At 36.0% G+C, this 24922-nt stretch overlaps 1 protein-coding gene across 1 annotated transcript in view; it reads left to right on the top strand.

Moving 5' to 3' along the window:
- The first annotated feature begins 1108 nt into the window (after positions 1-1108).
- The window catches only part of HSD11B2 (hydroxysteroid 11-beta dehydrogenase 2), a 69540-nt gene continuing 45726 nt past the window's right edge, over positions 1109-24922 (top strand). The window contains exon 1 of the mRNA XM_053700560.1: positions 1109-1828. Coding sequence (XP_053556535.1) covers positions 1552-1828 — 277 coding nt within the window. The 5' untranslated portion in view covers positions 1109-1551. The remainder of the gene's footprint in view (positions 1829-24922) is intronic.

The following is a 24922-nucleotide window of genomic DNA, read 5'->3' as shown; positions in this document are numbered from 1 at the left end:
TTCTTTCATAATTCAGATAGAGCATGGATTTTTAACTGGATTTGTTCTCTTCGTATACTTTTTTGAAAAGCATACCATTTAAGGCAGAGGACCAGCAATGCACTATTGGGAACTATCTGCTGATTGTTGACTGCACATATATGCCTCTTGTTGTTGGTTCGCCCCAAAAAGTGTTCATTTAGTTCACAGTAGTTCACTGCTGCTCCTTCAACAAAGGTTACCAATAGAACGAAGCAATTTTGATAATAGCCGTAAAGTGGAAATTTGTTTAAAATGCATACTCTATCTGAATAACGAAAGAAAATGTTAGGTTTCATGTTCCTTTAATCTTTTAAAAAAAAAAAAAAACAACGTATTTTTTTAAATGTGCTGCTTTTTCATATGCAAGATAAAAATGTTTGAGTACAATGTCCCTTTAAGTTGCACACATTGCTGGAAATGGGGCTCAAATTCTATTATGGGGGCTTTGTCTCCCTTGATTAAGGGAATTAAGGATCACAGATTTAAAAAACAAAATCTAGCAGTTCCTATATGGACTTTAGTATATACGCTGGTATGTTAAAGTAGGATCCCAACAGGTTTATCATTTTATAACTCTGTATTGGGTCTAATAATCCGTCATTACCAACAGTGAGCAGCTTATTGCATAGAGGTATTAGGGACAAGGTCCCGTGATCAATTAGCCGAGTCAAAGAAGCCAGTTAGCTTTGTATATAAAATACAAATATATCATCCCTGGTGGCGTGGTCCATGACCCCTTCCCCACAGGGCAGTAACATACTCTGTCCTGGATTCATTTCATTTAGTCGCAGTCAGAAGAGTCAGGGAGAAGAGCGCCCAATGACTGCAGTACAGTTAGTTACAGTATTGTGCCTAAAAGAGCATCAGGTGGTACTGTAAGTTTAGCGTGTACTTTGAAATACTGTACTTTAAATTCAGAGGCGTGACGCATTAGAGATCAGTGACAGCCAATACGGTAACATACACAGAATGTACACTACAAGCACAGTATATTGCTATATCACGTGCTCCATAGAAACCTCTACCGCTCACCATTCTAGGGAACTCGGGGCATAAGTGAAGAGGAAGCCTGAGCCCGCGCTGACCCGCACACAGCATGCAGTCAGTCATTGGCGAGCAGATTACCCAGGCCACTCCCTCCCTCTGCCGGTTGCTGCTTTATAAATAGCCCGGAGTGGCTGTGAGGGCTTGGCACAGCCTTGCATGACTTTGCGCAGGAGTTGTGTGCTCGTGCTGTACCTGCTTCACCCCTGCAAGGTTCCCTCTGTGCTGAACTCAAGCTAACCTCTGCAGTGCACACGCTTACAGCCTCACTGGCACTGCACTTTTTCACTGTTGTCCTAGTCCCTCTGCTCACACCCCTACTCCGCTAACTCTACCCAACACCTCTCCTCAGATTCTCACGCTTTTCTAAGCCTCCTCTTATATATATTGTATTTGTCTTCACATCCCGCCAGGTTTGCCTTCTTTTTTTAACTCTTGAACTTTTCTTTCATTTGTCCCTTTACCTGACTTCTTCTCACTTCTGTCATGGAGCTGGCATCCTCCCCTTCACTCTGGGCTCACGCAGTCGTGTGGCTCCTGTTCTCCTGCCTGTTGTTTTTAAGGTTTTCCAGCTCTGACATGGGTTTGATCCCCTTGTTGATGCTCTATGTGTTGCCCCTGGTACTCCTGGACTGGCTGTGCCACCTGTACCTGCCGGTGTCTCTGGGGATACTGTGCTTGAGCACTGCCTGTTGGTGGGTGCTGGGTAGGGCAACGCCAAGGAAGCTGCTGCAGGCGAAGGGAAAGACAGTGTTTATCACAGGTAAGCGACCTACCCTAAGGAGAACTTATCAGCAGGGAATCTCTGAGCTAATATGCCCAGCAGTTGCACATAGTACTGTGTATGAATGCAAGTACAGAGGGCCCCAGCATTTTACTATGGAACCATCAGCCTACCTTTATATGTATGTAATACTATTGTTGGTGAGATATAATTGACATTTCATCAATATCCATGCAGCCTTTCTAACTTCCAATCATTCTTATGCTGTTCTATACAATCTATTTAGTAAAGACTGGAAATATGTGAATGGCTTCCATAGAACAATATGCTGCACACATTTAACAGAATATGGATTCCTAGGGGTTAAAGTCAGATACTGGTGCTGTTTCCACATTGCTGGATCCATATAATAGTAAAGGAGCACGATAGATTGAGAAGCACTCAGTGTGTTACTAAAAACATTCAATAATAACTATGTTTGAATAAATAAATTGTGAGCAGGTAATGACGACATCAGCTGAAGGTTGATACCCGAGGGTATTATGTTTTACTCTCTATCCAGTAGTGTTAGTGAGACTAATCCTATTTTGGTCCATTAGCTGTAGTGACAAGTCATTCATAATATATCTACTAGAAGGGATTGGCTGATTGGCTCGCTTAGTTTTTAGCATGTGTGTTTGTACACTACCAGATCTCTTTCTTTCTTCCCGTTTTTGTTTGATTTTGTTCAAAAGCCTTATTGTAATTCTGTTAACATATCAATAAATATGCTGCATTGAATAACAAAATATAATTAGACATTTTCTCATTTGTAACTTAAAGCTCTCAGTTTTTGATTCACTGAAAAGTCTGAATCCATTGTAATTGTGTAGAGAATTCACTAAAATGTGAGGGAGCTGTCCACATACTAGTGAATGTGCAATATAGGTTAACACAGGAATTACAAAGATTTCTCTTTCACAGCATTGTTCTTTAAATTACTTAGTGAATATAAATTCTGATCTGATCCTACTCTGTAATTGTAGAAATTATAATACTGTAATATATATATATATATATATATATAGGTTGTTATTCTGAAACGGTGTAAATTGAACCTTTAGAACGGTTCGTTTCAGAATAACAACTTTTTTTCCAGTCATGTGACTGCTATTGAAAAGCATTGAGAAGCAGTTCATTTATTAAAATAGCCAGTAGGTGGAGCTGTCCACTTGTGTTGCAGCAAACCAAGCTGAAATTAATCACTTTAACCAGACCTGAGCTATCGAGCAGATTTCAAAGGAACAAGATCTTCCTGTCTATAAATCAGTCCAGATTGGAATGCATAGAAAGAAATGTTTGCAGAAAAATTCAAGTGAAGTCTCTGTTGTGTGATTATTTTATTTGGTTTATAATGCTGTTTAGCAAATGTTTTTGTTCATTTAACTTAGTTTAATTATATATTCTGTGTTGTGTGATTATTTTAGTAGGTTTATAATGCTGTTTAGCATTTAAAGTCTTCATTTCAAAGCTTTAAAAATAATGTATTAGGTGTTACTTATGACAATTTTGAGAGGGGCCTGGAACCTATCTCCCTCACTGCCCATTGACTTACATTATAAACTGGGTTTCAATTTACAACCATTCTTTCTGGAACGATATATATATATATATATATATATATCTAACCATAAAGCTGGCAATCTAACTGTACTGGTAATTTGTAAGAAATAATAGTAGTGACTTGGAAAAGTGCAAATTCAGCATTCTTTTGGAATTTGAGCAGATGTGCATTTGGAATAGCTATTATGTACTTTGGTTCTGGTTTTAATTCATTTATATAGATTCAAACAAAGAAAGTGGAAAATAGATGCCATAAGCGAATTATATTTTTATTTTTTTTCAATTTGCAGAATAAGATTTCACAAGAAACGTTTAACAATTGCAGCATTTTTGTATATGAGTAGATATTGCAAAAAATATTTTCTGAAAAGCACTATTAATTTGATGGCCATTTAAAGGTGCAGGAACAAATTATGCCCGCAAATGTTTCACAAACTATCTTGTGCACACGCCAGTTGATAGAGCATTTTTTTTTTTTTTAATCTTTGTATTTTTTTTTATATATATATCTCATAAAGTCCAATGCCTTAAACACACTCATCATATAAAACCTCCATCAGGGTAAAAGTACAGGAACAAATACAAAATAAATAGTATTTATTTTAGTATATCTTTTCTACTTTGTCTGTTTCCTGAGAAGGGCACTTGCTAACCAATCAAAAGTTCAAGGCTCCCACTGTGCTGTGGTATGAACAGGTGTGGCTCACACATATGTAGTATGAAAGATAAGGGTGCAGCTTGCCCCCCTTCTTTCTGTAAAGGGCCATAAAATAGTTTGAGATTGTAATATAAAATGTTTATGTGTAGTGGAAAAAATAAGACACGTTCATTATTCTTTATAAACAAACTAGACAGTCATTATTTAGAGCAGTGATTTTCAACCAGTGTGCCGTGGCACACTAGTGTGCCATGAGAGATCCTCAGGTGTGCCTCGGCAGACTGACAACAGTGTGACATATTTTTTTAAACTTTGTTTGTTTTTTTACTCCCAGTGCAGGTGTAGTTTGTAGGAGGCATGGCATAACAGCACAATGCATGCAGTGTGTGTGTATGTATGTGTATGTGTATGTGTATGTGTGTATATATATATATATATATATATATATATATATATATATATATATATATATATATATATATATATTTACTATTGGGCTACAATGTGTGATATTTTTTTTAAATTTTGGGATGGTGGTGTGCCACATGATTTTTTTTTATGTAAAAAAGTGTGCCACGGCAAAAAAGGTTAAAAATCACTGATTTAGAGCAATGGGCAAACTCATTTACAACTATCCCTATGTGTAAAGTAACCACACCTAAACCACAAATTATCTTCACCGCTGCTGCAAGCAAAGTTTTTTATTCTTGTAAAGAGAAACCCTAAATAAGTGTCTTCAGAGTAAAAGATTTTGACTCTATGTAGACCAGTGGAGTAAGGTATCATTGGTGAGTCAGTGTTTTGAGCTAGAGAGGTATTAAAGGTAAGGGAAAGTAGGGAGTAGGTTAATCATAGTTAAAGGGACAGTATACACCAATTTTCACATAATTGCATGCAATTGACACTACTATAAATAAAAATCCAGTATAAAAATTTTAAGTTTAGCACTGTTGATGAGGTTAGGTTGGGACACCCACTGAAAGGGGCTGAGAAAGCAGAGATCCTCCCCTGCTTTTGAAAAGACCCTTTACACAAACAGGATCAAGCTGGAGTCTGTAGACTTGGGTTTACACCTGATATTTTGGGGCTTGGTTAGGAGTCTGAAAATCAGCACAATTTTATTAAAAAATAAGCAAAACTATACATTGTTCCAAAAATACTCCCAGTTGAGCTAGATACATGTCTCTGTATATTATAAATATGAGTCAGCCAGTGACCTTAGCCAAGATGGCTGCTGGCAGTGAAATAACAGCACTGTGCATAAGCGGTGGCCATATTTGTTTGGGTCCTCGAGAGTATTATGCATGTACAATGTATGGCTTCACCCACACATGAGCAATGCTTGTGGTGGCCTTAATAAAGATGGCAGTGTGCACTCGCGGTGCTGTTATTTCACTGCTGATGACCATCTTAGTTAAGGTTGCTGGCATAGTGGTGAACGGTGGGCCGTGTGCTTGGGGGGGGGGGGGGTTGTGCTTCAGGCTGTAAATCTGGCCCTAAATGCACTACTAGTTTGGCTCAGTGGTAGTGTTTAGCTCCAATCAGGGATGGCGTTTGTGTATAGTCTCCAATGAATGGACGCATTTAGCTCAGGATGAGAATTACATTGCCTTAATCCAGAGCTGACTATAAAGGTCCATAAAGTCAACATTCGATCACCATAACATGTTAACTTATGCATAATAAAAAAATATACAATGCACATTGATTATTTTGTCTGATTTTTCAGTAATTTAACTCTGGAATTGGTAGTCTTCCACTCGCCTCTGAGCGTGGAGTGCAACTGACTTATGCACAGTAATTGGTTGACATGGGCAGATTGCTTATCGGTTCCTAATTGGCCAGAGCAAAGGATGGCTTTTAAACCCATTTAAAACCTTTTATATGAACACATTCTAATACATAAATAAAAAAAGACTAACATCCTTTTAACATGTTCAACACCTTTAACATATTGCTGTCTGCAAGCACATTAAGGCATTTTATCATTTGCTCCTTTATGTTCCTTTAAGGTGAGACAATGTTGTTGAGTGGTGGTGGTGAGGATAAACGAAAATGCTATTATATGAGAGGCCTCAATCACACTGGAAAGTTTTCTAAAAGACAATGCTGCAAAAAATGTATTTATTTAAAATTGAAACCTGAAGAAATGCATATTTCACACTGCTACAGTTCAATTGTCCCTTGAAATAATTGATACACTCATGTAATCTTTCAGTATTTGTTTTCTGGTGCTGAACCTATTTCTCCTTATGGCTTTACCTGATTTATTTTTACCTAAAATGCTGCTCAATGTATTTGTAAGTTGTCTGTCTGGGCTTTTTTCCAGTATTTATTTGACAGTTCTATGTTAATGAGGAAATTGACCTTTGAACTACTGTAGTGTTTGTGGGAAACTAACATTTAGTACTTATTAAAGTCATGGTAACATTGTATTTTGCTAGGCATTTTACAAAAGTCCATAAGATCTAGTTCTGTAAGACAAATAGTTATTGTAATGAAATAGAACACAGAGGTAGCACTCTATGTGGAGCAACAGCACATTTATTGAGCAACGTTTTGGGTCTTCTGCCCCTTTATCGAGCTTGATAAAGGGGCAGGAGCCCCGAAACGTTGCGCAATAAAGGTGCTGTTGCCCCACAGAGTGCTACCTCTGTGTTCTATTTCAATACATTTACCGGGACTTTGGAAAGGAAGGTCCTCCAGGTTTGCACCTACATTCACCTTAGAGTGATTTAAAAGGACATTCCTATGAAGTGCGTGCTGGTCCTGTTATTTTTTTTCAGACATATAGTTATTGTTAAGTTTACAAAAAAAATTTCTGGGGAGCAATTTTAATACCTCACAGTATTGTTTTAAGAATTTCCCCAAAAACTAGTTTTAGATATTTAGTAATGGGCTATCAGCATGTCCTCATACACTTTTTTTTTTTTTTTTTTTTTTTTTTTTTTTTTTTTTTTTTTTTTTGGGTGTTCGGTATTTCTTTACACTTTATAAGTAACAGATGCAATGTAATCAAAGTCATCCTTTTCTTAAAAATAAAATAACAACCTATAAATTATAGCATACAAGCATTTCACAGAAATGTTAAACAATCCAGGGATGCAGAGTACCTTAGTAATCCCAGTTTATTGTTTCAGAGCACTCTCTGCAATTTCAGATGATGGGGCTGACTTTAAAATATGTATTAGCCCATGAGAGTTATAACGGAAACAAAGCACAGAATGTATATAACTTTATATTACTTTTAAAACAGTATTTTCATGCAGTCAGAGCTGCAGGGACACAAAGCCCTTTAGGCCGGGGCAACTATAATTTAGTGAGATGGGATCTACTTGTGCATGTGCTAAGCATCAGAAATTTGGGGATGCAAACAAAATTGATTTTCATGTAAAACAGTGACTACTATTCTTGTGTTGAATCTCTTTTTTTATTGATGTAGCTGTAGTGGTGGGTATGTATGTAAAAAAAAAATACACTACAGCTGCAACGATAAAAAAAAAAAAGGGATTCAACACAAGAATATTAATATTTACCTGAACCCATACTATCACTGATAGATAAGAAATCACACAACAGTCTTGTGATGTGAAAGTCAATACTAACGTTTCCTGGCCTGTCTCAGTTAATTTATTTTTATTTATTTTTTATATATTTTTTCTCTCTCATGGATGCAATGCAAACCTTTGGTTGGAAAAGGCAGTAAAAAAAATAGTATTATAGAACTGTAGCGCTTCAAACTCACTAAAGCCCAAACTACTTATATTACTAAGCAATGTTAGTGAAGCATTGGTTATAACCCAACATTATTCCTCTACTACCCCTTACCTGCAACAGAGAATAGACTTGTGGCTTGGAAATAATAATGCATACCAACATATATTCTAACTAAAATCTTGTCTGACTTAATAATATACATCTATCAGATTAGTTTCACTTCTCAGCACTGTTTTTCTTTTAAAAAAAAAATCAAGGAACATGGGTATTGCTTGAGGTGAGACTTAATTGATTTCCCCTGTACATCTCAGGTTCTTCAAAACAGGCCTCTTTGTTTTGTATTCATATGATACATTTGTAATAGTTATGAGTAATCTATGTTGTTAGGCAAGTATGTTACTTGTTTTAGTTGCTTCTACTGTGCTATCAACTTTTTTGCTGATGGCATTTAACTTTTAGATTCTTCTGCATTCATCTATAAACACCATTGTCTGGCTCTGAATAACCGAATAACAAAAAATACAAAATAAAAACTTTATTTAATAAAAATATTGGTAGTTCCATATAGTTGTTTTCCTATGCATCTGTTCAATCAATTTTACATAATCTAATGATTCTCCTAACTTCACCTCTATGTTTGTTTGGATTTTTGTAGATAAAGCCTTTATAAGCTTTTTTTTCCAACTTCTATATATGTGTTTATGTATTATATATGGATGGATAGGTAGGGGTATACATACATACATACATACATACATACATACATACATACATACATACATACATACATACCACTACAACAGATTGATTTAGCTGGAGCACAAATAGCTGTGATATAACAGAGCTGTTTTACTGTCTGAGACGTGTAAGGATTAAGTCAGATACGTTTAGTTGGCTGGCTGGTTCCCAAGGAGTTTTGTTTGTTTTTATTTTCTGGACATTTTCCAAAATGAATTCTGTCTAGGAATTGAGCTCTGCTAGGAACAGCTTTCTGCAGAAAAAAACTTTTTTTTTTTTTATCATAGACCTGAGCATGTATAGCAGATCAGTGTGTGTACATTGAAATCAGTCTGAAAATGTTGATTTAATTACTATTTTTATCAGAGCCGTTGATACATTATCAGTATGATGACATAGTATCTGGAGCCTCTTCTTCAGATCATCTGTTAACACTTATCCAACATAAGGACCAGAGGCCAAATTTGGTCTTTTGTATTAGGATCATTATAAAGTCTGAGCAGTATATATTAGCATGCATTTATCAAAGTATCTCACCACCATAGTGAGCATATACATATGTATATTGTTGTACTCATCAGTACAATTCCTACCATGCCATGAGAAGTGCAAAGTGCAGTGCTGCAGTATGGCATTAAGCAAATAATGCAAATCATGGTTCTTGGTACCAGGCACAATTGTGAGGTGTCATGGGATGGGGATATTGGAGGCATGATTTGCCTCCAATATGTAGTGTAGGATTAACTCCTTACCTTCCCACCTCCCTGATCCCTCCCAAAAAGCTATCTAACCCTCACACCTCTAACTAGTTTCTGCCATCTTAATTACTGGCAGCTGTCTGCCACTACCCATTTTCATTTAATAATAAAAAATAAAAAAAAATCTTTTCTGTAGTGTAGCTGCCCCCCTCATTACCCTACCCCCCCCCCCCTGCACTATAGAAGCTACCTCTGACTCCTCTCCTTCCCTCTCCCTGCCTCTCTAGGAGTAGAGGAGTTTAGCGGTCCCACCTGCTCCCGCCCCCCTCCAGCGATGGGCACCACTTTGTGTCCCTTTCTGCATTTGTAACTCTGCCAGTCTATGGGGCATGCAGAAATAGCGCAATCTCGCTACTTTTAGCGAGATCGCGTCAGAGGGAGGCCCAGGGCATACTGTTCGTTAAGGGGTTAATAGAAAACACAGTGGTGTGTAGTTTCTTAAAAATTATCATTTTTATTTTTAAAAAAAATAACTGCCAGAAGCAGTTATGAGGGCTGAAAGTTGGCCTTTACATTGTGGTCTATGGGAACTGTATGTTCCCAGTAAAAATATATGTATATGCTCATATACATATATATTTACAATCGGCTGTCCATCGCAGCGTGACTTACCCCCTAAGCTGCACTAATTCTTATGCAATGTCAAAAATGCAGGGAACGCCCCTTGGAAAAGTTAAGTAAAATCTGCCTTTTGAAAATTTCACTAGGGATCTCGCAGTGCTGGAGGATAATTTTAGAATATCTCACCTGAGCAGAGAGGTTTTGAATATCGGGGCCTAAATGAGATTTACAGCTAACAATGTAAAATGTGCCTTTAGATTATGCCGTCATGGACTTCCTAGCAGTAATGGATTGTTTAGGCATCAGGCACTAAAATGTTTTAACAAAACAAATAACTTGTGACAAATCATACATGTCCTGTATTAGAGTACATTGAGTTTAAGTGGTGTAAAAGTAGCACTCCTCAGAGCAACTAAATTCACATCTCACTTGTTAATCAGCTTTCCAGCCAGTGCCAAATGTCCCTCTTGATTACAACTGAATAGCTATTCATCACATAATCAGTTGACTCATAAACATCCAAGCCAGAGGTGTTCAGCCTAAGGAAGGACAAGGTATTACCAAAGTATTTAGAGTTGGGAAAGGGTTTGTTCCTATTTTCCTACAATTTCTCAAATCTAAGTTTTATTTCAGAGGGTGCAACATGGAGCATATTTGTTTAAGATAATTGTAATTCTTTGAAAATATTGGATTTTAAATTGTTAATATGAATATATTTTCAAAACATTGATGGTAACATTTAGGAAAGAAATGCATTTTGCCTGTATAATACAGGGTAGTTGGTACAATTTTATATATTGACATGCAAAGCTGCATAAAAAAGGATATCACGCCAGTGTCCTTTAAAGGGACAGTCTACACCAGCATTTTTATTGTTTTAAACTAGAGTTGCACCGATACCATTTTTTTAAGGCCGAGTACAAGTACCGATACTTTTTTTTTTCAAGTACTCGCCGATACCAATTACCGATACTTTTTTTATTGTCATGTGACAATTTCCCAAGCACAATACAGACTATTTTAGGATTTAAAATAGCTTTTTCTATAAGTATGAAGAAATGTAACTCAAAAGACATTATGGAATATATAACACCAGTTTTATTTCCTTGTTGTAACGAAGTTGTAAATACTCACGTTCATTTCATAGAACATGTTAAATAAAATATTAATAAGTGGAGTAGCCTCTCCAGTGAGAAACAACGTTGCATTTTTCATTTGCACTCTGCATCCTATAGGCACTGAAGCATGAGTGATCTCACTAAGTTAATATAAACTTCACAGAAAGACTAAGGAATAAGAAAATTGTCACTGCAGATATATTTATTTGTGTATTAGCTTAGTGTGCATGTTTTCAAGTGAATTACACTACTATCCCCTAAACTTATATCAACGACAACTAATAAATAAAACTGATAGATTTACTTTGGTTTTAAATTCCATAATATAAAAAATGTGTGATCTGAGAATATCAGTGGAGGCTTTGTGGTGTAACAGGTAGCTATAAAGCAATACAGATTATACATTACAAAGTGAGTGGGCTACCAGTAGATCAGTAAATGAATCCAAGAAGAAAGTAACTGAAGAGCATAAAGAATGATGATTGGTAACGGTGTACAGGAGAGAGCAGAAGGTACATCACGTGATGTATTTAAATGCTGCTAGCTGCACCTACTTCCCTTTCACAGTTACATACTGTCAGTACAAGAATACTGTCAGGGGCATGTATTACAGAAAGTGAAGGTGGGAAAATAGAAAAAAAGGGGGGAAAAAAGGGCACTGGTATAGCATTTCTAGTCAATAGAAGATTCATGATCAATCATTGATCTATAGATAGTACATAGTAGTTACAAACTCAATAAGGGGAATGAAAATACTTGAAGTTAAGCAATTTTCACATACCCATGGGTGAAAGAAAACAGTGGTCACGTTAAGATTATGTTGTAATTGATTTGCACCTCAGGGGGAAAATAGAAAATAGAAAGACAAGTATCATGAAAGGCTGTACTGATAAATGTACCTGTTCCAGCTCGTTTACGCACCATCGCTGACATGTTAGTGCAATTACAGGGAGCCTGGTCACACTATCTCACTGGGTCCGCCCCCTCCACTGTATCGTGCTTTCCTGAAACATTTATGGTAGCCCGGCTCTGGGCACATTAAGGGCAGAAGCTCCCTTGCGTTGCGTCCCTTCCCTCACAGCGTGGGTCCGCCCCCTCTACTGTAACGTTCTCTGGAAACATTTATGTTAGTGCAGCTTTGAGCACATTAAGAGCAGAAGCTCCCTTGCGTCGCGTCCCTCCTTCCCTCACAGCGTGGGTCCGCCCCCTCTACTGTAGCGCTCTCTCACAACATTTTTGTTAGTGCGGCTCTGGGCACATTAAGGGCAGAAGCTCCCTTGCGTCGCGTACCTCCTTACCTCACAATGCTGCCCAAAAGTATCGGTTGAGGTATCGGAGCATTTTCCACAAGTACTCGTGCAAATGCTTAGTATCGGCACCGATACCAATACTAGTATCGGTATCGGTGCATCCCTATTTTAAACGATAGATAATCCCTTAATCACCCATTCCCTAGTTTTGCATAACCAACACAGTTATATAAATACACTTTTTATCTCTGTGATTATCTTGTTTCTAAGCCTCTGCAAACTGCCTCTTATTTCAGTTCTTTTGACAGACATGCATTTTAGCCAATCAGTGCTGGCTCTCTGGAACTTCATGTGCGTAAGCACAGTGTTATCTATATGACGCACATGAATTAACACCCTCTAGTGGTAAAAAACTATCAAAATGCCCTGAGAGAAGAGGCGGCCTTCAAGGGCTTAGAATTAGCATATGAACCTCCTAGGTTTAGCTTTCAACTATGAATACCAAGAGAACAATGAAAAATTTGTGATAAAAGTAAATTGGAAAATTGTTTAAAATGACATGCCCTATTTGAATCATGAAACTTTCTTTTGGACTAGACTGTCCCTTTAAGTGCTGTTACCAGATATCTGGTTTGTGTCAGGTATCTTTCACCCAAGCGATCAAATTGCAATGCAAATTTTTATTTCAATGATCCTAATTAGCATATAACAAATTAACACTAAGGATACACTGTGTTTAAAGGGACATGAAACCCACATTTTTTATTTCATGATTCAGAAAGAGCATGTGATTTTAAACAACTTTCCAATTTACTTCTATTTAATTTGCTTCCTCCTTTTGTTATCCTTTGCTGAAAGGTTTATCTAGGTAAGCTGAGGAGCAGCAAAGAACCTAGGTTCTAGATGCTGACTGGTGGCTGTATATATATATATATATATATATATATATATATATATATATATATATATATATATATATATATATATATATATATATATATATATATATATATATATATATATATATATATATATATATATATATATACAGCCTATGATTCCTCAAGGGAAATATGATACAGTTAAGGGCAATATAACTTCAAAGTTCTCCGCCGAGTTCTTCATTTGCCAGCCTTCCCAGTTAACACAGCCTTCAACCTCCACATAATCACAGCAAAATTCAATCAACATTTATTAATATTATCAAGGGGCAGATTATAAGTGGAGTGGTAGTTTGCGCTTGCATTTGATCATTAAAACCAATAGAAGTAATTTTTTGCGCTCGGAGATTCGCACGCGTATTTACGAGTTGAAAGTGAAAAGTTTGCGCTCTTGCATTCTCAAAGTCACAGTAACAAATAGACATTCCTCTATAGACTACAATGGATCTGAAATATTTGACAAGTCATGCCAACATGAATGTGGTTATTTAAAAGCACAACATAGGAAAATATTGCACATGTCATAATGCAGTGTTCTGCAACTATGTTCTATTTATTCTTAGAGATAATTAAATATATATCTGATGGATTTTTGCATATATATAATCTATTTAAAAATACATAGAACAGATTCTGCTATATTCAAAACATTTGAAATATTTACAGTAAATACACAGAATAACACTTTTAAATATGAATAGTTCATAAATATGATTTTTCATGAAGTTCATCTACTCGACTGCAAAGGGCTCCAGTGCACTTATATTTATATCTATATGTGTAGATATGTATAATTATGTTTATATGTGTACATATGTCTATAAATACAGATATATACATATAAATAAATACACACACACATATATATATATATATATATATATATATATCTCATAACTTTTTTAAAGTAATTGTTTTATTAGATAGTGTTATTATTAGTTACTGTATTTTTAAATGTATTTGATGTGTTTTGTGACTTTTTTTTTTCTGTTAACCAGAGAGATTTGTGGTGCATTTACTTTCAACTTGTAATATGAGCAGAATTTAACTTGCGCAAAAACAGAATATAGCTTGTGTGCAAGCAATAGCGCTCCACTAGTAATCTAGCCAAACATATTGTGCCAACTGATTAGTCACCCCAGGAAGGTATACATAATGCAAGTTGCTTTACAAAGCCCCATTTATTAACCCTTGTTTGGGAAGTACAATGTGCTTATATCATTGACCTGCCCAATAACACAGACACTGGGAGACTCTGGTTTAATCCTAAACAATCCTGTTATTGTTCAGCCCTTTATATAATAAAAAGTGGGTGCCCCTTAATTAAACTACCTGGGACACAGACTATAAGTAATGTATAGTAAAGTTGTTTGTGTTTGTTTGTTTTTTAAACTTGCAGTGCTAATAACCTTCCAAATAAATACCTTCATTAATAAAGTGTTATATACAATGCTGCATTATCACATGGGTGCTGTAATTGACTGGCGATTGAATAAAGCAATTGGAAATATTTACTCACATTTAAAAATATCTGCAGGTAGCAATTAAAATGATTACAATCTATTCAAGTGAACCATGCCAGATGAGTGAAAATATGTGATACATAGACCAGTGTTTTTCATCCAGTGTGCCGTGGCACACTAGTGTGCCGTGAGAGATCCTCAGGTGTGCCGCGGCAGACTGACAACAGTGCGGGGGTGTCCCTCTTTCAAATTTTGAAATATTGGGAGGTATGTGACAGGCTCATCAGGCATCATTTACAACCATGACATTGACATTCATTCACAGACAATCATTATGATTGGTTGTGAACGAATGCCAATATGTAATGTATAGTTTGTAGGAGGCATGGCATGACAGCACAGTACAGTGTGTGTGTGTATATATATATATATATATATATATATATATATATATATATATATATATATATATATATATATATATATATATATACTGTATATATATCCTGTATTAGGCTACAATGTGTCATTTTGTAAAATTTTGGGATGGTGGTGTGCCGCAGGATTTTTTAATGTAAAAAAAAAAAGGTTGCAAATCACTGACATAGACAGTAAATCTGCAGTTTTTGACCTCTGGATCCCAACCTAGACATTGTAATTAATTAACCTTTCCACTGCTGAGCCATGTCATACCCTTGTGAAAAATATTGTTTTTCATTTATTGAACTCTTCTTTACTGAATTCTGTGAGGTACACACAAAACTATATATATAATATATATATATATATATATATATATATATATATATATATATATATATATATATACTTTAAGGGTGTCTATAAATTATAGTTCCATGTTAAAAAGAAATTTTTAATAAATAATTTTCTACTTTCATTTGAAAGGGCAGTAGTCAAAACTGTTAAATATATTCTAAAGTAAAATTTGTTTAACCACTTAATGACACAAATGTATCCCCTGTAGGAGTTTTTGGCCTCTAATAGCCCAGCTCTCACCGATAGAGGTGACAGACGAGACGCTCTATTACAAGAAGCCTCATTCCTGGCATCAGGCAATCGCACGTCTCACCACTGGGGTTGAGAGCTGCGCTATTTTATCCCTTCAATTAAAAACAGCTGACGTACCCTGTGATAAGGAGTTAAATTTAAAGTGACCTATACCTAGGCAACTATCCTCACTGGCTGATGGGGACAACTACCACAGAAAAGAAATGCTGTATTCAACACAGAGGTAAAGTTTTCAACAACAAAAAAGCACTAATACTTTCTTTCAGATGGATCAAAGAATTAACTTAAAATTCCCTACCTGTATTTACAAATGAAAATTAGCAATGAAAAATAGATTTTTGGTCACTATCTAATCATTTTAAAACCATGTGAATGTCTGATTTCAGAGACGGTGTATGCATGCTCACCCCCTGCCAATTCACATAGGTATAGTAAAAAAAAGCTTGCACAGAAAATCATTCTGTTTAGGATTTCACAAAACATTACAACAAATCTCTCATTTATTATTACTACTTTTTTCATTTTTGAAAATTAGTTTTTGCCCCTCGGGATGGACACAGGACCACTATTTGACAGAAAATGATTGCTCTCCTATGTACAGGAGGCAGAGAGGAGTTACCCTTCCCCACATCATTCCCCTAAAATCGTGTTTCACTAAAATCCAATGTTATCATTCAAACGTGTTCACTTCCTTTTTGCAACTGTTCCAAAGGTAATGAGAAGAAGCAAAGAACTCCTGTACTAGACACCTCCATTGCCTTTGTATAATCATTTATTTTCCAATTTAATTATCATAGCAAACACATTTACTATAATGAATCGTTTGTGGTTTCTATCAGTGATCACTGCCATTGTCCTTTTGCAATTTAATGAAACACTTTCTGGGTGCTCATTGTTTTGAGGTGGAGTTCAGATGGTGTATTTATAGTATAGGGAGGTTGCCTCGTAAGTTTTATCCCAAGAGAACTCTCTGTTCTTTGTATTTCCATGTTAACCTCACCTGTCATACAATGAGTCCTGCCAACTGCATCCTCCCACATTTGGCAGATGTCACTGTAGGAGTCATCCTCATAGTTCATTTGTAAGGGACTAAATGGTCATATCCTCATTACAGCCGTGGTAGATGTGTATAGCTCCACTGTTTAAAGGGACATGAAACCCACATTTTATCTTCCATGATTCAGATACTGTGCAATTAAAAAAACACACATCTGTTATCAAATTTAATTCTTTTGGTATCTTTGGTTAAGACAGCTAGGCTTAAAAGTGTGCACGTGTCTGGAGGACTATGTGGGGCAAGAATGTTTTTAACAATGTTATGCTTTGTACAAACTTTGCTGCCATCTAGTGCTCAAAATGTTTTTTGCAAAACTGCTGCAATATTGTTCTCCAGTCTCATGCGCAGTAGGGGATCTGCTCAACAGATGGCCCTGGTGCAATTTTTTTTTTGGGGGGTCCCCAAAGTAACTTAGTATTAAGCAATAGTGAGCAATAATATGCATGCTGCTCTGTATAATGATTTTGAGGATAGATAGACCTGCAACCTGCACAAATATAAGGGGCCCTGGTGCACCTACTGCACCAATGGTAGTTCCACCCTGACATGCACACTACCTGCCTAGGTATTCTTTTCAACTAAGAATTCCTTGAGAACAAAGTAAAACATGTCCCTTTTAATGAGATCTAGTGTAGCCCCAAGCTTTTGCTGGTGAACTTTTTTTCTAAAGACTGGAGCCCCAACTTTCCAAGGGTATGAACTTGGTTTCCCTCTAAAGCGAATAAGGGAATGGAATCCTCAGTTCTAATGAGTTAGCACATTTTATTATGGCACCGTTGCTTACATACAACTGTGTTTAACCCCTGCAAATGGTTACAGTAACAAAGTCAGCCCTAAAACTGCAAATTTACTACTGGGACCTAGCTGAACGCATCTATTGAGCCAATGACAAGAAACATAGGTGGATAGCTACCAATCACTAACTAGCAGTGCATTCAGTTGCGACTCACTCGACAGAGGGCTCTGGTACAAAACATTTTTGGGCCCCCCAACTCGGTTATCAACAATAGTAATAACATACATGCTTCTCTGTATAATTTTAAGTTTGTGTGTGTGTATGTGTGTATACTGGTGCACTCACCAGTCTTGAGAAGAATGTTAAATTTAATTTACATCACAAACATGATAAATACCCCCAGACGTTTCGGTACTGGACTGGTACCTTTCTTAATGGGTAATCCAAGCTGCGTCTCAAGTGTTCAAGTTTCTATACACTATACCCTGATGAGTACACTGCTCTGTATAAATATGCAGATGAGTTATACTGTGCAGTTTAATTATGGTGAGTATCTATAAACATATAATAAACACATAGTTACACGCCTATGTATAGATTGGTCGCTATGAGCCCCCTGGTGCAACTGCACCTGCTGCTCCAATGGTAATTCTGCCCCTGAGTGCATTGCTGCTCATGAGCCTATCCAGGTACGTTTTTCAACAAAAGAAAACAAAGTGAATTTGATAATAGAAGTAAACTGAAGTATATTAAAATGTCATGCAGTGTGCATATATCAGAGAAATAGGCGTGTGTGTATATATGTATGTATATATGTATATGTGTATATATATATATATATATATATATATATATATATATATAATTATTTTTTTCTGTTAAGAGACTATGTGCAGTGCTATGCTAGTTTGCCTGTATGTGTGTTTGTGCTGGGCCTGGCTAATCTCTACCATTGTAATAAAGCTAATTATACAGCACAATTATAACAATCACATGTGAGTATCAGTACAGAAATCAGAACGCAGTGTACCTTCCCACACTGTTTATTTTTCATACCTTTGCGACTTTCCCCGCCTCATTGCTTGGGTGGTGTAGCCTCAGACTGTTACAAGACAGTTTATCTGCTGCATTACAAACAAAGACTAGGCAAGAAGAGGAAAAAGGGATGTTTTTTCTTTTGTAAACATACTTAAAGGGACATAAAACCCAATTTTTTTTTTCTTTTGTGATACATATAGAGTATGTGCTTTTAAACAACTTTTTTTTTAAATTTACTTAAATTATCAAATTGACTTCATTATCTTGCTATCCACTGAGGAAGCAGCAGTGCACCAATGGGAACTAGCTGAACACATCTAGTGAACCAATGACTAGAGGCATTTATCTGTGGCCACCAATCCGTAGCTAGCTCTCAGTCGAGCCGATCTAGATATTCTTTTCAACTAAGGATACCAATAGAATGAAGCAAAGTAGAAAATAGAAGTAAATTGAAAAGTTGTTTACAATCACATGCTCTGTCTGCATCATAAAATACAATTTTTGGGCTTCATGTCCCTTTAACCCCTTTGCTACTGGGAATTTCAAAGAAGAACTTGCCCAAAATACTGGATAATTTTTAGCATTTTTGCAATCACTCCATTTAAACAGAAATAGAGCCTTGTGGAGTTTTTTTACCTGTCAAAACTATTATTTTTTTTAAAAAAGAAAACCCAAGGTATTGATCTAGGCCCATTTTAGTAGGCACCACCATCTTAGGTACTGGCAGACAGTCTCAACGTCTGTAACAATGTGGCATCTTCCTTCAATCATGCTTAGGTTACATATGCAAGCAAAGGTCTGGAGCTCAGGTACTCCAGCTCTCGGCTGTAACTGTACAGCCAAGACTGCTGGTGCTTCCTGCAGCTCTGACTTATATATACGTTTTGCGGTACGATGAGCTTCGTACCACATGATGTATGTGTAGGGGTGTGTGTGTGTGTGTGTGTGTGTGTGTATGTATGTAGATAGATAGAGATATATATTCGAGCAAAGTGAGCTCCAGATACTAAGCAGACAACAGCCTTCGGGTGCTAGCAAAAATCGGATTATAGCAAAAGACAAGAAGCACTCCAGAAGTCTTTCAAATATTGTCACCTTTAATTAGTGAACGTTTTCGGGCAATAAACTGCCCGTCCTCAAACTTACAAGGTTACCGAAACTTACCACCCAGCTGTGTTAGACCGCCACCAGAGAAAAGTGCGCCACGCTCTCCGCGGTCGATGCGTCACCCCTAACGAGTGACGTCATCGCCCGCGGCAACGTGTGAGAACTAAAAAGGGCAAAAACAACAACAGACAAATTATTATACAGACATACAATAAGCCCTAAATCTAAGAAAGAAGCCTATAGAAGCTAAAATTAACCCTGCAAGCTCCCTAAAAACTACCTAATTAACCCCTTCACTGCTAGCCATAATACATGTGTGATGCGCAGCAGCATTTAGCGGCCTTTTAATTACCAAAAAGCAACGCCAAAGTCATATATGTCTGCTATTTCTGAACAAAGGGGATCCCAGAGAAGCATTTACACCCATTTGTGCCATAATTGCACAAGCTGTTTGTAAATAATTTCAGTGAGAAACCTAAAATTGTGAAAAAATTTAATTTTTTTAATTTTATCGCATTTGGCGGTGAAATGGTGCCATTAAATATACCAAAATGGGCCTAGATCAATACTTGGGGTTCTCTACTACACTACATTAAAGCTAAAATTAACCCTAAAAGCTCCCTAATTAACCCCTTCACTGCTGGGCATAATACACGTGTGGTGCGCAGTGGCATTTAGCAGTCTTCTAATTACCAAAAAGCAAAGCCATATGTCTGCTATTTATGAACAAAGGGGAATCATTTACAACCATTTATTTCATAATTGCATAAATTGTTTGTAAATTTCAGTGTGAAACCTAAAGTTTGTGAGAAAGTGAACAATTTTTTTTATTTGATCGCATTTGGCGGTGAAATGGTGGCATGAAATATACCAAAATGGGCCTAGATCAATACTTTGGGATGTCTTCTAAAAAAAAATATATACATGTCAATGGATATTCAGGGATTCCTGAAAGATATTAGTCTTCCAATGTAACTAGCGCTAATTTTGAAACAAAGTGGTTTGGAAATGGCAAAGTGCTAGTTGTATTTATGGCCCTATAACTTGCAAAAAAAGCAAAACATGTAAACATTGGGTATTTCTAAACTCAGGACAAAATTTAGAAACTACTTAGCATGGGTGTTTTTTGGTGGTTGTAGATGTGTAACAGATTTTGGGGGTCAAAGTTAGAAAAAGTGTGGTTTTTTTTTCCTTATATTTTATATTTTTTTTTTATAGTAAATTATAAGATATGATGAAAATAATGGTATCTTTAGAAAGTCCATTTAATGGCGAGAAAACTGTATATAATGTGTGGGTACAGTAAATGAGGAAGAGGAAAATTACAGCTAAACACAAACACTGCAAAAATGTAAAAATAGCCTTGGTCCCAAACGGACAGAAAATGAAAAAGTGCTGTGGTCATTAAGGGGTTAAAGGGACATTAAACCTAAAATTGTTCTTTCATGATTCAGATAAAGAATACAATTTTTTAAACAACTTTACAATTTAGTTCTATTATCTATTTTGCTTCATTCTTTAGATATCCTTTGTTGAATAAATAACAATGCATATGGGTGAGCCAATCACATGAGGCATCTATGTGCAGCCACCAATCAACAGTTACTGAGTCTATCTAGATATGCTTTTCAACAAAGGATATCAAGAGAATGAAGCAAATAAGATAATAGAAGTAAATTAGAAAGTTGTTTACAATTGAATGCTCTTTCTAAACCATGAAAGAAAAATTGTGGGTTTCATGTCCCTTTAAATGTGAACACTGTTAGTTAAACTTTGTCATATTCCACACAGTCCTTGTTTGAATAGTTTAGTGTTTGAGCACTTTATTGCCTATTTTAATAACTGTGTCTAATGCCCCACACTAAAAGAGATTACATGAGGGGGAACCTAGGTTTCAACATGGTGGAACTCATTACTAGTAACTATTAGAAACTAAAGTATTTACAGGAGCTAAAACTTTGTACCTATTTATAACATAATATACATATAATCTTTGCTTTGAGTACATCATTATTTTAAGCATTTATTTAATGTTTAATGAACCTTTTAAATCGTAACCATCCTAGAAACTTGATTGTTTACATTTTAATTTTAAAGTGATAGTGTACTGTAAAGTTTTCTTACCTTAACTGTGTTCCCAATGATCTATTTTACCTGCTGCTCTTTTACCTTATTTTGTTATTTGAAATACCTAATTTTGCAGATTGTTTCCCCATCTATACTAAATATTTCAGTGCTGCAGTATTGGCTATGTAAACTAAAAGCAGTAAATCACATCTCCAGTAGGGGTGGAAGAAATAGTTACTAAAATGTTAATTTTTCAAATGCTCTATCTAATGTTTTTTTGGTATACAGAGAGAGATAAGATAATGGTGCCTTTGTGTATAGAGAACAAGTTAAGATAAGGATGTCTGCTCAGACCATTTTAATGGGTTGTGATTTTAACAAGCAAGCACAGCTATTTCATATATAAATATAAACCTCAAGAGGCAAGTTCCCATACATTTTTTACTATGCAGCTGATGTAACAAATCCTTGGAAAAGTGTTAAAGTGATTGGTAACTTTCAGACTAAGAATGTTGCAATGAAAAATATATATTAGTGTACAAGGAAAACCATATACATATATATATATATATATATATATATATATATATATATATATATATATATATATATATATATATATATATATATATATATATATATATATATATATATATATATATATATATATATATATATATATATACTTGGTATCTTCTGTTCTTCCGCCCATCTTCATTCCCTCTTTTGGCTGGGCTGTGACATAGAGAGCAGTCCAATCTACTTTCTACATAGACTTTCTAAGGGCTTTCAAAGTGCTGGACTTCAAGAGTGTCATGACACACATACTGATTAAATGTTCTTTGGAATTGTCATTAAAAAAATAGAGTTCATCACAGTGGGACGGCATAGCATTGTAATGGAAGCATTACTATGGGCACAAATTTAACCCTTTTCACTGATATATTAAAAAAAGTACACATACTTATTGCCCAAGTAATGTACCCACCACTAATTTAGTAGCCTGTTTATTTGCTCTTCAATTTGAAACTCACTTCTTTTGGATTCCATGTTGGATCTGTGCTGAGAAGGGCTTGTCTACCTAGTAGAAGGAAATTGATTTCTCTTAGTTCCAAGATAAAATATGCATTTGAGCAACAAATTAAGGTATTATCACATGCAGTGACAAGTTTCATCTACTAAAAAATGGATTTATAGGACTCATGGACAGTTCAATGTTCATCTTACAGAATAATTGATTGGTTTTTGTACCTTTTTAAAAAGAGTGATTATCGTATCTGTAGCATGATTAAGGGCTCAGTGGAGCCCAATACTCTGCTTTAAAAGAATGTGTCCCTGAAATAAAGAGGAGCATCCTCATTGAAACAGAAGTGCTGTTGTGCTTTTTGTAATCTCACCACACTGACATAGCATCACGCTTTTGGAAATAAAGTTAGTGCCACGTGAACTAAATTAGACCCTGAGCAATGTAGGAAGCAGCGCTGGACTGTGAGCAATGTGTGAAGCAGTGCTGGACCAGGAGCAATGTAGAGAGCTGCACTTTTTGTGCAGCTGAACCAGCCCTGAGGAACGTGGGGAAAACCGAACCATCAGACAGCCCAATATGTGCCTGGTGCCTCCCACAGGCTTGTTCTGTATCAGATTGTTCAGGAACTGCAGGAAAAATACACATCTTACTCCTGGCTGGTTGCAGATATATTCTACCTACATTAAAAACCAGCTCTATAGTGCCAATAGACCACCAGTTTATTTTTAGAAGCAGTATGTCAGCATGTTGGAGACTATGTCAGGGTCCAGGACCACAATTCTTGGCCACACTGTCAATAATTAAGGTGTCCGGGTTTGTTGAGCCCTGTACTACAGTATAGTAAAATGACAATACTCTGACTCAGTCATGATCGTGTCCATTAGCAGAGATGAACATTGAACTTTGGCAGACGTCTCAGGTGTTTTGGCCAGGCATATGCTTATTTCTATCTCTGCAAGTGCGTGTAAAGAAGTGTACTTTGTAAGCTAATTAAAGTTTTACCTAAGACATACATATTTTTTTTCTTTTATTTAGGTGTAAAGTAAAAGTTCACAGAAGATTTGACCTGAATTTCATTGACAGTCAGGAGGTGCTATTGCTTTTCATCACAACACATAAACACATTATAAAAACATGTAATCGGTTTACCACCGTGGGTTTATGATTTATGGGTAGATCTTTATCACATTCCGTTTCTATAGCACTACTGTGCATTTTGAACTTGTATTTTTTTCTCATTTCTAAGCAACCTTACATTTTTTTAAGGTATCTTTTTTACTTTTATCTTTACCTTTCACATTGGATTTATCTTGAAGACAAAGTCCAGTTTTATTTGCAGCTTGGGGTCTATTTCAGTCTCATAGAAGAGATGTCATAATGTTTTTGTAAGGTTTTCAAATTTGAATTGAAACTTTTCAAATATCTCTAACTTTGTTTTGCCATTTTTTAGTGTACTTTTAGAAGAGGCTGGCGTGCATTCAGCAGACTTTAGGTCACTGTCCCTGCAACATTCAACACAATAATGAGTGTCAGAGTTAATTTTCATTTTATTTAGATAAACATTACACAAGGCTCTCAAAGAGAGTATATCTAGGGTTTTCTACCAGATAGCATTTTACCACAGTAGCTGATCTTTATTAATGTGAGAACACATGTCCCCTAAAAACAATAGATCATTTCTATGTATGCCTTTTTTTAAATCCTGGAAGAAAAAAGCCTTACTAGCCTTCCTACCCACTTGTTCACCACCACACAAGATTGTATAAAGGTGCATGCTCAGTCTCTACTTAAAGGAACATAAAAAGAAGGTTGGAGGATGAGTACGTTTAAATGATCTTTGAGTTTATAAAATATTGCATTAACTCCCCCCCCCAGCATTTAAAAGGTGCATATACTTAGACATGATATATTCCTTACATAACCAGTTTTGTGCCCCTTTAAGGTTCAAGACATGGTACACAATAAAGAATAAATAAAACCAAAGGCCTCATTATGAACAAACTAATACGTGTGCAGGGAACTAACTTAAATAAATTATTTAAATCGGATGTTTTAGTTTTTGACTAATACTGAACAATTTTTTGTTCTAAATTATTCACATTTACACATGGGTATATGGATGGCATCATTTTTGGAAAAACCCTGCCTGTGTTGTGTGATTTATATATTTAGATCACAATGATTAGGTCAGGGATTGTCAAACTTGATTGAAATGTAGGAACCACCCAGAATGCTGGGAAATTGATTTTATATTCAAAATGAGGAA

This window comes from Bombina bombina, chromosome 1 (assembly GCF_027579735.1).
Source record: "Bombina bombina isolate aBomBom1 chromosome 1, aBomBom1.pri, whole genome shotgun sequence".
Classification (NCBI taxonomy): Eukaryota; Metazoa; Chordata; class Amphibia; order Anura; family Bombinatoridae; genus Bombina; species Bombina bombina.
This window is presented reverse-complemented; position numbering and strand designations above follow the sequence as displayed.